Genomic DNA, 14,327 nt, shown 5'->3' with positions numbered 1-14,327 from the left:
CTGGGTAACATTGTTAACATGTTGTAATTCGGTTTGGTACCTTATATCTCGTCTGGATAGGGCGTATCCAACAATAATATGCAGTTTTTCAAGGTCGGATATTGGCCGATCCAAGGTGCGCCCCTCTCCAATCAGAATGTCTTTCTCCTCCGTCATAGTCTCTGACTGGAGTAGGTGAGAAGCACAAAGAGCCAATTATCCTGTGTTGTTGCATCATGGATATTCCGCTTAATTTGAGTTCTTAGGACAAAATAATATGTATGTAACATACCTCCTCTATAATGGTCGAACCTTTTCTATTCCCCGTTCCTTGTTTCTTTCTATTTTTCCTTAGTATTTTCTGATGGATAAATGGATACGACATCTATTACATTTAGACATCTGACAAACTGTTATAGTGTGTCAATTCAGTCAGCAAAAACTCAGTAACAACAGTAACCTATTGGAAGCGTGTAAAATGACAATCAGGGACGAATAAAGTCGTATTGAACGAAATTGAATTGAATTTGAGGTTAAGTCCTAATGTACAGTACCTGATCCAGGCCCACCAGGTTGCTGAGCCTCCTGTTCTGCCTCTGGCCCAGGTTATTCTGGATGGAGGGCTCCTGGTTGATCAGTTTTGGCTCAGCTATGTCCCCCATGAACCTCAGTATGATCCACCACACTGTCAGACAGGCCTGGAGAGGAGCAGAGGAGCAGAGGAGAAAGTGGGGAATGGAAGATAAAAGAAAGGGAGGAAAAAAAGGGTGAGGAACAAAAATAAAATAAAAAATAGGAAGGAAAGCAGAGGAAAGGGAATAAGGAGAGGAGAAAGTAGGGTACACAAAGAGAAAAGATAAGAGGAGAATATGGAATATGTTATTGAGGAAGAAAAATGTCATACTTGCTTTGGATTCCTCTGAGATTACCACACTGAAGCCTGATATTGAGTACTCACCAGCGCGTCTCCCTCGTCCTCGTGGTAGAGCAAGGGCTGCCGCAGCCTCTGGGTGATGTGACTGTGGGTAGCAGAGCCCTGGAAGTGCAGAGCACTGAACTTGGTGAAGGAGAGCTCCTCATTCTCATCATCGTAGTCCACCACTGGTAGCTCCTCTGGTACTGCGATTGGTACTGGTTCTGGAGCTGGTACAGTCCGAGCTAGTGGTGGTACTGGTACTTGTATAACTACCGGAGCTGGGCTTTCTACTGGACTCTCCTCTCGACTCTCCTCAATCACCTCTAGGACGGTCAGCCTTCTCTCCAAGTCCTGAGGACGGGTAGGGAGAGTGCAGTTGGATACTCAGTTCATTTTTTTTCTTTTTTTTAAGTGGTAGAGAATAGTAAAATAGTATAATGCTTCTTCAATGAGAAGAAACGATCCGGTGAATTTGGTCATTCTATTAGCAGTGTTAACCATTGAGCAAGAAGCCTATGTTGATATACTGTGGAGATCCACCATTGGTTGTGAGCCTAACCTCAAAGCCCTCGGGAGCTAGTCCCTCCCGTCCTCCTACTGCCACTTTGTTGGGCAGGAAGCCAAACATGGTTTCCACCATTTCCTGCTCACTGACTGGCTCCGGCTTGGCAGCAGCCTCTTGTGATTGGCTGAGGACGTCCTCTAGCCTCTGCTGGAGCTCCGCGGCCTCCCGCTCCCTCGCCTCCCGCTCCTGGGCAGATAGGAAGACCTAACACACACACACACACACACACACACACACAAACACACAAACACACACATATATATATTGAACTCACACAGTTGCACACACAGGTGCACAAACACATTTTTCTCAAATGTCAGAACTCACATCTGTCTTCATCTTGTTGGTGGTCTTCCTAGCCAGCATGCCTCTGGTGTGGGCCTGGAGGACGGTCACAGCTTCTCTCTTGCTCTTATAACTCTTCCTGGCTTGGTACCCGCGCACCTGGGACTGCATTGTGACGGCCGCCGCCAGCTCCTTCAGGTAATGCCCTCGGGCCAGACGGGCACGGATCTTAGACTGCAGACGCTCAAAGCCAAGCTGGAGCTGATTGAACGAGACAGAGAGGAGTAGAAATGGTTCCAGAAGCAGCAGGTAAATGTGATCTAGTCTATAAAAAAGTAAACATGAGCAAATCTCCATCAGCACAATACTGTGCACTCCTAGAGCTACGGCAATGAATCAATATCATCTCAGTTTGTCTTCAGAAGTGTATCTGAAGTTGACTCCTTACCGTGCTCATGTTGACATGATATTAGTAGACCTTGACTGCCAGTGACTTACTTTTCCGTATTCTTTTTTCTCTCTATAACCTCTCCATCGCTTCTGTATAACCACGGCAGCTCTCCTTTTCTTCACAAAGCTCTTTCTACAAGAGGAATACATTTAAACAAAACAGGAATATCACTGACTGTTAGCAACTACTGTATTACAATAGGAACAACTGAAGTAACTGGGGTAAAACTTTAGATTGGGGTATTAGAGAATAACAGATAACACCATGTCAGTGAACACTGCCAGTGTGCTATGTCAGGTCCCACAACATCCCAAACCTGTGTCAGGTATGACACGTCGCCCGTCATTGTCTATCCTGTGTTCTGCCCAAATTGTGTGTCTCAGTGTTCATCCCTCACCTGTCTCTTTGGCCAAGCAAGACCCTCTGGATGATGAGGGCTTTCCTATTGAGCTCTCGCTCTCTCTCCCGCTCTAGTAGGGAGTCATGGGCATCCTGAGTGGGAAGAAAGTGAAAACCGGTTATAGAGGGTTTTCACTTTGAATTGCTACTTGTGACAGACATTTGGGATTCCATCACTACTGTTACAACATGCCAATGTTTGTGGTTGTCTAGTCCACACAGATATAACTGTACCTTCAGAAAAATCTTAGTCTTGCCGGTCTTCCAGCCATCCTGTCCTGTGATCACGGCCTTGCAGATGGCATTGCAGCAGGCTGCTGCTGACTCCTGAGTTAGGACAAGGAGGAGGATATTGGGAACCATAACCACCCCACGAAAAGCAATTGTAACCGTGGAGCTTTTTTGTGCTAACAAATATCATCATCATTGTTGTCATCTTCATCATCATCATCATATTCAAAATAATGGAGGTATATGTCTCACAGTTTTGGGGTCACAGACGGTTGTATTCAGAAGCACTCTGTACCGCTGCAGAAACTGCTTGAACGTGTGGCGGATCGGAAATCCCAGTTTCCGGATTTTGATGGTATCAATCATTCCAGAATACCGCAGCTGACGTATGCACAGGTTTCTGTCAAAAACCTGAAGACAGAGACATTCCTAAGCTTGACTAGTAGAGTGGAGTGCACTATAGTATGGACAAATTGGACTTTCGTGGAATTGTCTCATTTTCATTCTGTATAACGGCCTATATTGTTTCTGTTTTGTGCGAGTTTGACCTCTACCGATTGTGACATTGCACTGTAAAAACAACGAATCATGTCTTCCTGTATCTGGCCAAGTGCCACAAAACAATGAATCATGTCTTCCTGTATCTGGCCAAGTGCCACAAAACAATGAATCATGTCTTCCTGTATCTGGCCCAGTGCTACAAAATGGCTGCCTTATTCACCATGGACTTCTTATCGTCGTTGGGTTTGAAGCAGCGGATGAAATGGGGCTGGCATTTGGACAGGGCATTCATGAGGGAGTCCAGAGACTGACGGAACTGACCGCTCAGCGTGGACACCTGCCTCCTGCCATCCGCCTGGGCCACCTGCAGGGAGAAAAATCACAATGTCAACTGCGTGGATTTTTGGACCGTTGTCAGTGACTATCTCTGCAGGAAAGCTAGGTGAAGAAACTGGTGGATATAGCCAATGGGAGTTGGCGTGAGAGTCAGAATCTTTAATAGTAACAACAGCCACAAACCCGTAGAGAGCTCTTGGGTGTCAAAACGATCCTGTTGTTGCTTGCAAGGTTCTTCACCACATTTGCAGAGAGCTCCTTCTCAAAGAGCTGTGGCAGCAGCTTGTTGGTGGAGGCGCCAATCAACTTGAGGATGTCTGAGTTAAGAGCATCTCTGTTCTTCTCCAGGAATCCTGAAGGAAAAACATACAGGATCAAATGGTGTCCCCCCTCCCAAAAAAACGGGACAATATCCAATTGATCATACTCCTATGTTTGAGCGAATCAACTACTGTTGTATAGGTGTGATCCCTTTTTTTCTGTTTACCTTTTGAGTCGTAGTGAACAACCCCAGCAAAATGGCAGATCCCAAACTCCAGGTCGTGGGTGTTCTTGGATGGAATGTACTTGTTGCACTTCGCATGAGCCTGGTTCATCTTGTTCAGCATGGTGACATCTGTGCCCTGGAAGAAACATTCAAGGTTGTCACAAACCTCACCAATTCAGACTGCCACCACAACATGGTTGACTAGAGGAATTTGAGATTGTTTACCTTGGGAAAGTGGCTCTCCTCGTCGATCAGGGCCAACACGTTGAGGGGCTTCCCAGCGAGGAGATCAAGGGTGTCCGTGTTGTCGCTAAAGGTGATGTTCTTCCAAACAATGTCCTCCTTGGTGTACTCATCCTGCTCCAGCTTGAACACATGACGCACAAAAAACTGCTGCAGCTGCTCATTGGCAAAGTTGATGCATAGCTGTTCAAAGCTGCGAAAAAGCATGGGGAAAAGGTTTGTGTTATTGACTGGTTGGTTATATACCATCAGGGAGAGAGGATGAAGGACATACAAGGAGTATATTGCACACACAAACGACAAGGGAAATTAGTATTTGACATTGACTGGCATACCTGTTTGAGTCAAAGTTCTCAAAACCAAAGATGTCCAGCAATCCGATGGAGTTACGGACGTATTTGGGACCGTTGGTGGGAGTCTTATGGATGGCACTGTTGATTCTCCCAACGATCCAGATGAAGAGTTTGCCATATATCGCCTGAAGAAATCATGAGACAAACAACACACATTCTGTACACTTGAGTAGAATATGGACCAAATCCTAACTTGAAATGTGCATGTTTAACTCAACAATCAAATAAATCATGTATTGATGTCAATGGAAGACTTGTGCGAAAACTTGAGTTACGTCCATTCGCCCACGGATCTCAAGTTAGGATTCGGGCCTATGTGCCTTTGTGAATATTTATGTTTATGCCTCCTCTCTTGTTACAGGCGATAGCCTATTGTCTATCTTGCCTTGGTACCTTCAAACAGGAGCGGCCTCATTACCTTGACGAAGGCGTCCCTGGAGTCGGCTGCCTGTTCAGAGTTGAGGGGTTTGGACACTCGCTCTCTGTTGGTCATGAAGGAGCGGTAGGTCAGGCTCGCAGCCAGAGCCGCAGGCTGCACCTGTAGGAAACAGACAAAGACTATGTATATAGTAGGCCTTCATTGTAAATAAGAATTTGTTCTTAACTGACTTGCCTAGTTAAATAAAGCTTAATTTAAAAAATGTAAAATATAAACTACTGTATATTTAAGCAATAAGGCACGAGGGGGTATGGTATATGGTCAATATACCACGGCTAAGGGCTGTTCTTATGCATGACGCAACGTGGAGTGCTAGGACACAGCCCTTAGCCGTGGTATATTGGCCATATGTCACAAACCCTCAAGGTACCTTATTGCTATTATAAACTGGTTACCAAAGTAATTAGAGCAGTAAAAATTCATGTTTTGTCATACCCATGGTATATGGTCTGATATGCCACGGCTTTCAGCCAATCAGCATTCAGGGCTCGAACCTCCCAGTTTATAAGTTATTACAGAACATACCAGCAAAGAATGAAAACGCCAATAAACATACATACCTCCAGCAATTTGGCAGCAAGGGTGAAGTGATCAGACAAACTGACATCAGAGCTCTCCATGTTATTTAAGATGGCGGCTGCAAGGCAAATAACAAAAGAAAACTTGGTCAATCACAGCTTTCACATAGAAAAAAACAACAACATAAACATTTCAGTTGTACAACTGACTAGGTATCCATCCCCCTTTCCTTTCAACATTCAAGTATTTCAGGGTCTCAATACATTTGGCCATCGGGGTTGGGGGGGATGACAAGGCGCAGGTCATGTTCCCTAAGAACTCCGGTCATAGATCATACACTCAGACATTAACTGAGTCATACACCCAGAGAGGACCCCACCTTCGAAGCTGACATTGCCCAGGTGGAGGAGTGCAGCAAGCAGCTTGAGGATCTCCCAGCATTGGGTCTCAGTGAAAGTGAGGATCTTCAGGGCCGTGCGGATACGGGTATAGTCCTTAGCATCGTCACGTCCATCGCAGACAATACAGTCACCCTATAGAACACAGGGTCAGAGGTTATACTGTCGGTTGTAGCTATTGCCCCTTCTCTCTACTTAATTACAGCTACTATCGACAAGGGCTGTGGCGGTCACGACAGCCGGTGATTGTCAAGCAAATAATTATCGGTCTCACGGTAATTACCGTTAATTAACAAAAACACATTTAGCATCTCCTGGCTTCCACACAAGCCACTGATGCGGACCTTTGGAACGTCTACATTTTAAAAAGTCTAATAAATCCATGTAGCCTACACCTTCACAATAAATACATTATTTATTTTAGACAGGTCTAAAGAAACATGATATGAAGAAAATGTAGTCTATTTCAGAAGAACAGAATAGCATACTCTGAGTTGTCCTTATGTTAGGCCTTGATCTGGTTCTGCCGTATGGCTGTAGACTACACTAGTTCATTTAGAGAACAAGATTTGCTTAGAATTCCGTGGCATTATTTTATATTATTTAATAGTATGAAGAATACAATTGAACAAAGCTGAAAAAAATAGAAAGGACATTTTCTCCAAGCGATTTGAGGGAGTGCGCACATGTGGCTATTCTGTGTTGAGCGGTTAACAAAGAAATAGGTACTCCTATATGCTTAATTTAGAGTTATTAAGGTAACTTTAGTTGTTCTACAAACTTTGGGCTATATGCTTTGATTTTTAATACATTGTAAGGCTGCATGATGAGACTCTAATGATGATTAGAATAAAGTTGCTTGAAAGGCATGAGCTCTGATTTTTCTTTTTTTTTTTGGCGCAGGCTGTACAGTACACACTTCAAAATTTGAGAAGCACTTGATAATGCTGTAAATTTCCTGGCGGCATCCCCTTTGTGTGGCCATAATGCACCCCCCAAAAAATACATGCCTTTTGAAGTCCTTCACCCTGAGTGCTGCCTGCTCCGAAGCATCTCTCACTCACATGGGCTCTCCATCACGTGACTGGGTCTTTCTCACAGGCTACAAGTGAAGACAGACACATTGGGGACGCAACTGCGCGTGTCCTTATCCAATTCCAAGGTGCATATTGAAGATATTGGAAGAACTGTCCACATTTACTTTTCGTCAGCCAACAAGATGAGTAGGCCTAACGAACAGCAAGAGCACTAGCCTATGTCAATCTACTATCCCTCATAGTACAAAAGTTGACTTATTCTATTCTGTGCGAGAAATAAATATTCCAAACATAGTCTGGGACAGTTGTGGGATGCGATAAATCCCAAATGAATACAACCACTAGCATCAAAAAAAACTTTTTATGCAATGAGGCAGACGCACCAGATCAGAACGTTTAGCTTAAAATGTTGATAAACTATTAGGCTATTTCTTCAAATAATAAGTGCAGCAATGTGCACATGGCAGTAGGTTATAAGTGCGAATGTTCCATTAGCTGGAAAACACCATCATCAAAAGTGACCACAAATGCAATTATGCATGTAATGCTTATATTATAAAGTTGCATTTTTATGGTGAAAATGATCTTCCTCAAACTTGAAACTCACGCGCTGCTTCTGTATGACAGTTAGGCTCTACACCCCTTGTAAAAGCGGATTAATGTGTTTAATTTTAATAAGTTATTTGACCACTTTAGTTGTGATACAAACCTTATCAAAACATGTAGGTCTATGGGCTAGGCTACATGATTCGAAAAAGTTTAAAAAAAATGTTTTATTGTTTCTTGCCTTAAGCTGGTCGTCATTCACAAGTGATAATATATCATTCACAAGTGATAGGCTAATACTGTCACCCATCAGACTAATCTTGATTTAATCTTGTCTTTACATGTACTAAATAATATATGTGTGAAATTAATTTTGATTTAGAATGAACCATTATCATGCACCTGTCTCGAAACAGGGGCAGGGGGGGAAATACATGTCATCTATGCACTTAAATAGCGAATGGAGGACGCTTTTCATGTGGTTCATTTTAATTTTCACGGTAGGCTATATTCCTGTTGTAAAGAGAAGCAATGTGCTTAATATTAGGAAAGTTGAGAAATAAATATAGTAGGCCTAGCCTATAGAGAACTGATGGGATCCTCCTCTTTTAAATAGAGGCCATCACTCTGTTTTCTCACGCAATTGCATATCCTATACAAAATGTTGTGCAACATTAGCGCATGGGCTCTCATGAAGTGTTTGATTAGATTTTCGATTACATTTGAATTGATGCCAGAGTGATTAGAGGGACAATAGTGTGCTGAGTACGAGGCAGTTGGCAAGGTTTGTAGGCTACTAATGACCATCAGCAGCATCAGAGCTTGGAGAAGTCTAATTACTGTGACTAAATGGTCATGTGGAATTTGACTGCCGTCATGACTGTGACTGCAGGTGTGGCGGTAATACGGTCACCACAACAGCCCTACCATCGACCCATCTCTTTCTTCCATGGTGATCCTAAAGCAAATCATATTTGTTAGGGGCTACAGCGTTCTACAAAGTTATAGCTACTATTACCCAATCTCTCTTCAAATGGTGATACTAAAGCAAATCATAAATCATACATGAGTTTGTTTTTCCAGCTCTGGGGCAGTTTCCTAGAAGCATTGTAAAGAGGGCGTCAGTAAAGAGGACGTCAGTGAAACTTAGTTGTACTCAGTAAACATGTCCTTAATGAGGAAGATGTATGACTGTAAGTGGTAAAACCTGTAAGTGAGGATGTTTTAGTAGTGCGTTGCTATTACCCTCTTGAGGTAGCTGAATTCAGCGGCATTTCCCAAACACAGCGTTTTCTTCTGTTCTGCCGTCATCCCCGCTAACATGCAGTAGAATATGTGGTAGTTCCGCTCCTCCATGGCCTAGGGTTAATTAGTAAAAAGGAACAGTAGTGTTACAACTCACTGTAAGTCGCTCTGGATAAGAGTGTCTGCTAAATGACTAAAATGTAAATGAGGATGAGAGACAACATCTCTTGACATTACACCATTTTGCCTGGTTACTGGACAATCCAACAATGGATTTGGTCCTCTTCCAAGTTCGAACAAAGCATGTCAATGAGACTTAAATTAGATACAACTGTTGTTTATGAGAGATAGTTTTGAAAGCAATTCACTTTGAGGCAATTAGCTATGAGATTTCTACATTTCATTCAAATATAAGGACAACAGCAAAACATCCTTGTTCACCAATTGTTTTGATTTTACAGCCTATGCTTCCACACCTGATGGCAGACACGAGACTTCTCCAGTAAGTACTCTTCCATGCGAGCCCCTTCGATGGCGCCATCTTTGTTGAAGAAGATTTCCACGTATTTCCCAAAGCGGCTGGAGTTATCGTTGCGAATTGTTTTGGCATTCCCAAATGCTGGGGGAACACAGAAATGGGAAGTGTGTCATGGGTAGCAACAGTTGTGATAATGTGGGAGAGAGATATTTTAATAGTAAAGAGATCCTACCTTCCAGTATAGGGTTAGCCTCCAGTATCTGCTGCTCTATCCAGGAGTGCTGTCCACTTACTGCAGCCAGGAACTGAAGGACCAGCTTGGTGCTCTCTGTCTTCCCTGCACCTGACTCTCCACTAACAGGAAGAAAGAGATAGTGGGTCATATTCTTGGATTTCAGTTTAATTCCAGTGTAAATGTCAATATAAAAAGTATAACTTAACCACTCAAAAGAGCATCTTCCATAACATTTGAATATGTGACTCTTGGTTTGGTTTCCTTTTGTCCAACCGAATGACTTGGGTGTCAAAAGCAGAACATTGCCCATCTGGGATAGATGTACTTTTGGCCTCACCTAATGATGCAGCACTGGTCTCGGTTTTGGCGGCGCATGTTGAAGTAGCAGGTATCTGCGATGGCAAAGACGTGCGGGGGCAGCTCACCCAGCCTACGCCCGCGGTACAGCCTCACTTGGTCGGCTGTATAGAGAGGAAGCTCTTGGTAGGGGTTGACTGCCACCAGCACAGAGCCTGTGTAGGTCTGGACACGGCACAATAACAGCGATTTAGGCTTGTGCCGCCAACATTTTTTTTGGAGCACCCTGTAACAGCGACTAATGTTATAACACTAGTTAATGTAATAACTTTTCTATTTGTAATACATTTTCAATTTTTTAAGTAGTAAAACCAGCTAATGTAATAACTTGCTGGGTAACGTAATAAAATGTTGATTGGTTAATGTAATAACTTTACCAGCTAAATGTAATGTTATTACATTAACCGGTGGTTATTACATTAACTGGTGAGTAACAACTTTTTTTGATGAATAGTGTAATAACTTCAACCAGTCATGTAATAGTTTTTATGTAGTGCACATACCACCACCTACTGCCAATTACAACACAAACAAACTCATGCACATCATACATGAATGCTCATACATAGAGACACTCACAAGCACACATTGAAATGTACACCCTTACATAAAAACCACATGATTTCACACAAAATTTCACGTGAAACCGTGTGAAAAATCGTGTTTTTGGAACACTTCACATGCGATCACGTTTTCACAGTATGCTACAATCCGCAGAAACACTACATTAATTACTATAGTATATACTACAGTTTTCTTTTACTACAGTATTATACTATAGGTAACTGTTAATACTACAGTATACTACAATATTCAACGTAGTGTTTTTGCTGTCAGTGAATACAATAATATTCATACCATAGTGCACTATAGTATTTTGTCATGTGGGTGTAGTACATCATTATCCATCAGGGGACTCACATAGATGATGCCCTGCCTGTGTCGGACCAGCAGGTTCCTGAGGAGCCCGGCCTCGTTGAGGTCCCCCAAGCGGATCATGTCGTCCACCCCCTCCACTGAGGTGGGGTGCATCACCCTGATGGAGCCCTCCTCCTTCTGGGAGAGCTTGTGTTCCTGGAATGACATAGGACAATTCAGGAAGTTATATGGCTGTGCGATGTGAATTTTCGCGCAAATCTTCCATTGACATCAATGTAGGATTTGTTAGAAATCTTTGGTTACATATCACGTAACTTTGTTGAGGCCTGAAGGTCTGAAAACGTAGGATTTGGTTTAATACCATTCATTTAAGTTTGTGGGTTTGGCATTATATTGTTGTATGACTGACCAAAGCAGAATGCAAGATCGTTGTCTATGGAAGTACAGTAGAAAGACATGATGTCAACATTCTAGAGTGCCCAACTTCTATAGTAAATGAGATATAGTAGTTTAATAGATTATTCCCTACAGGTAATGACTTAGATCTTGAGCTCATTTGGAGCTCCCTAGTGGCGAAGCGGTCTAAGGCACTGCATCTTAGTGCAAGAGGCGTCACTACAGTCCATGGTTCGATCCAGTCTGTATCACATTCGGCCTTGATTGGGAGTCCCATAGGGCAATTGGCCCAGCGTCGTCCAGGTTTGACCGGGGTAGGACGTCATTGTAAATAAGAATTTGTTCTTCACTGACTTGCCTAGTTAAATAAAGGTTACACGCATTTACATTTGAGACCAACAGTATATTCAAATACAGTAGACACACAATTCAACACAATACATGTAATAAAGAAATGCCATGGTCACCTTTCCTTCATCATCCACCAGTAGCTGGTGTCCAGTATCGGTCAATTTGACCCGGGCTCCGATGGGCACCCCGATACCAGGGTCCACCCACACCCACTCACCCTGAAAGCAAGCAGCACAGTGGATTCATGGTCAGAGTCATACATTGAAAGAATGCAGCTTTTACCCTTAATTTAATTCAATTGAAGAAAGCAGTGTGCCTGCAATTCCACCAAACTGGTGAAAATAAAGATAAATAAAAGAGCCTTTCGTGAACTAACACGAGCACTTGATTTCTTTCCCTCATACTAGCTCTGACTGCTGATAGCTACTTTATTGAGGAGAAATGTACTTACTATGACTGAGATAGGTGGTTGTCCCATCTAGCCACTGTATCTTAAGATGAATGAACTAACTGTAAGTCACTCTGGGTAAGAGTGTCTGCTAATTGACTCAAATGCAAACGAATATGAGAGCCACTAAATCATTTGTGGAGCATCAAGATTGCAAGTGTGCTAAAGATCATTGTTTGTGCTGTCCTATTGGCCATAGGAGTTGGTTATATGTACAGCGCAAACAGATATGGGAAAAGACTAAGGATTTTCCATTTCAAGCCATTTCCTGAAATGAATGGCAATGGCATTGACTCCAAACCCTAGACGATCACATCCAGACACAATTGGCAGAGATTCTCCATAGAATGACTAGGCAATGGAAGTGTTGATTACATTACATTTCAAAAACCGTTATAATCAAAGCATGGCATTCAGGTTACATTGATCAAATAGTCAACAAAGATTATGTTGAGGATCTTACCTTTCTCAACATCACCATAATATAACCCTCCTTTTCCCTAAATTCAAGAAACAAGAAAGACAAAAGTCATGCATTTTCAAAACAATATCTGTGGACTACATAAGTCTGGACATAGTGTGATCTCAGTGTGTGTCTTCTCAATGTTGTATGAAAGACTTCGCTGTCATTCCATTTTTAAGATCCAATGGTGATTATATGGTGACAATGGTGTGCAATAACTACAATCATACATACAAACAACATACATGGCAAACAGTACAGAACTTCATTTAATAATTCTGCTACCTTTCTCTATAAGCATGACTGAAATGACTGCACATCGTTACTCTACACCATTTAGCCTAACAATTCTATAAGGGTGACTGAAATGACTGCACATCGTTACTCTACACCATTCAGCCTAACAATTCTATAAGGGTGACTGAAATGACTGCACATCGTTACTCTACACCAAAACAACCACACAACAAAAAAAACATATCAGCCATCTTACTTACAGCAACTCAAGTGATGGTCCTCATTGAAATCCCAGTCCTTTAGTAAGTCCTGTGCAGTTGTTGTGGAGCTCAAATGTTTGTTAGCTGACGTTCACTCCAACCCACCTGGATACCACAAGGAACAAGGAAATGGGTGGCACCCTTGACACATCTCCTTTATGGCACTTTGACTTTGATCTGTCATGCTGCAGACTCACAGCTCAAGAAGACAGGAGCAAAGTCACCTCCTACCCACTCACTCTCCTAACGTGTTTGGCTCAATTTGCCCTTCAATTCTGGGCCTTCTTCTAACCATAAATAGTGGAAAGACCATAATAATATATTTAAAAATCTACAACTTCAACTACAGAATGCGTTAAGATAGAGTTTGTGAGTTAGGGCCACTTATGGGAGTGCCCTTTGGACCAATGGGTTGAAGTCAGATGTCACTGGTCTCAGTATTACAACACGACTGAAGTAGTAAATCACTGAGATAGTTAGCCATCTAATACAGTACTAGGAGGGAGACCGGTCCCCATACCTGCCTGTGTCACTCTGATAACGATTAGTTGAGGAATTCCCTCTAGATAATAAGACTTGTGCGTCACCACACACACACACTGACAGTCATTGGCTGTACAATAATAAAACGTTTATTTCCTACAGTAAGCACCGTGTCCCGTTCAAAGAGCACATCTCACCGAGCAACAGCAAACTACTCCAGACTGACATCTAAACTCTGCGGTGCCCTCAATCTGTGGTGGCCATTGTCCATGATTGTAAAATAGTAATTGTTTCTTCACTGAACACAAATGATATGAAAGGAATGGGGTCCAGATTGAGGGCAGATTTCCTTGTGGAATTAGAAAACAAAACAGGTGATATACACCTGATGAGGCGCCACACGAGTCATATTACATACGAATGAGGGAAGTTGATGTAACCAGTTCTGATAAGGATATCATAAAGGTATGTCAATATCCTGGATTGCTTATTGGAAGGAAATTAAAGTAGGAAACGAAATGAACAACTCCCTGTGACTCTAGTCACTGCCCTGACATTATTAGCTTTGTAAGAGGTCAAGAACTTATTTTTTTTACATGGGTTGAAGAAGGGTCAGGGTAAGCTAATGTGTTTACTGTAAGTAAGCTATGATATCAGCTGTTTTTCTTTTTACCGCTGAAATCCTGATACACAAAATGATGCAGTGTTTTCAACTATGGAAGTACACAGTTGCGGTCTAATATGGCACAATCACACATTTCTTAAATAATTCCCAATTTTTTGGTCAAATAAGTTGAAATTGAAGAAATT

General features: G+C 42.4%; 1 protein-coding gene across 1 annotated transcript in view; it reads right to left on the bottom strand.

The window, feature by feature from the left end:
- Positions 1-13,155, bottom strand: part of myo7bb (myosin VIIBb) — a 28,387-nt gene extending 15,232 nt beyond the window's left edge. The window contains exons 1-26 of the mRNA XM_029704228.1: positions 13,035-13,155; positions 12,538-12,574; positions 11,743-11,844; positions 10,922-11,074; positions 9,981-10,165; positions 9,641-9,762; positions 9,407-9,549; positions 8,931-9,044; positions 6,084-6,237; positions 5,746-5,822; positions 5,165-5,284; positions 4,729-4,871; positions 4,376-4,586; positions 4,151-4,286; positions 3,847-4,016; positions 3,548-3,691; positions 3,079-3,237; positions 2,830-2,922; positions 2,594-2,688; positions 2,244-2,328; positions 1,788-2,006; positions 1,455-1,664; positions 938-1,246; positions 534-677; positions 272-340; positions 41-165 (exon numbers count right to left, since the gene is read on the bottom strand). Coding sequence (XP_029560088.1) covers positions 41-165; positions 272-340; positions 534-677; positions 938-1,246; positions 1,455-1,664; positions 1,788-2,006; positions 2,244-2,328; positions 2,594-2,688; positions 2,830-2,922; positions 3,079-3,237; positions 3,548-3,691; positions 3,847-4,016; positions 4,151-4,286; positions 4,376-4,586; positions 4,729-4,871; positions 5,165-5,284; positions 5,746-5,822; positions 6,084-6,237; positions 8,931-9,044; positions 9,407-9,549; positions 9,641-9,762; positions 9,981-10,165; positions 10,922-11,074; positions 11,743-11,844; positions 12,538-12,555 — 3,500 coding nt within the window. The 5' untranslated portion in view covers positions 12,556-12,574; positions 13,035-13,155. The remainder of the gene's footprint in view (positions 1-40; positions 166-271; positions 341-533; positions 678-937; positions 1,247-1,454; positions 1,665-1,787; positions 2,007-2,243; positions 2,329-2,593; positions 2,689-2,829; positions 2,923-3,078; positions 3,238-3,547; positions 3,692-3,846; positions 4,017-4,150; positions 4,287-4,375; positions 4,587-4,728; positions 4,872-5,164; positions 5,285-5,745; positions 5,823-6,083; positions 6,238-8,930; positions 9,045-9,406; positions 9,550-9,640; positions 9,763-9,980; positions 10,166-10,921; positions 11,075-11,742; positions 11,845-12,537; positions 12,575-13,034) is intronic.
- Positions 13,156-14,327: the final 1,172 nt, after the last annotated feature.

Source organism: Salmo trutta, chromosome 21 (genome assembly GCF_901001165.1).
Source record: "Salmo trutta chromosome 21, fSalTru1.1, whole genome shotgun sequence".
Classification (NCBI taxonomy): domain Eukaryota; kingdom Metazoa; phylum Chordata; class Actinopteri; order Salmoniformes; family Salmonidae; genus Salmo; species Salmo trutta.
This window is presented reverse-complemented; position numbering and strand designations above follow the sequence as displayed.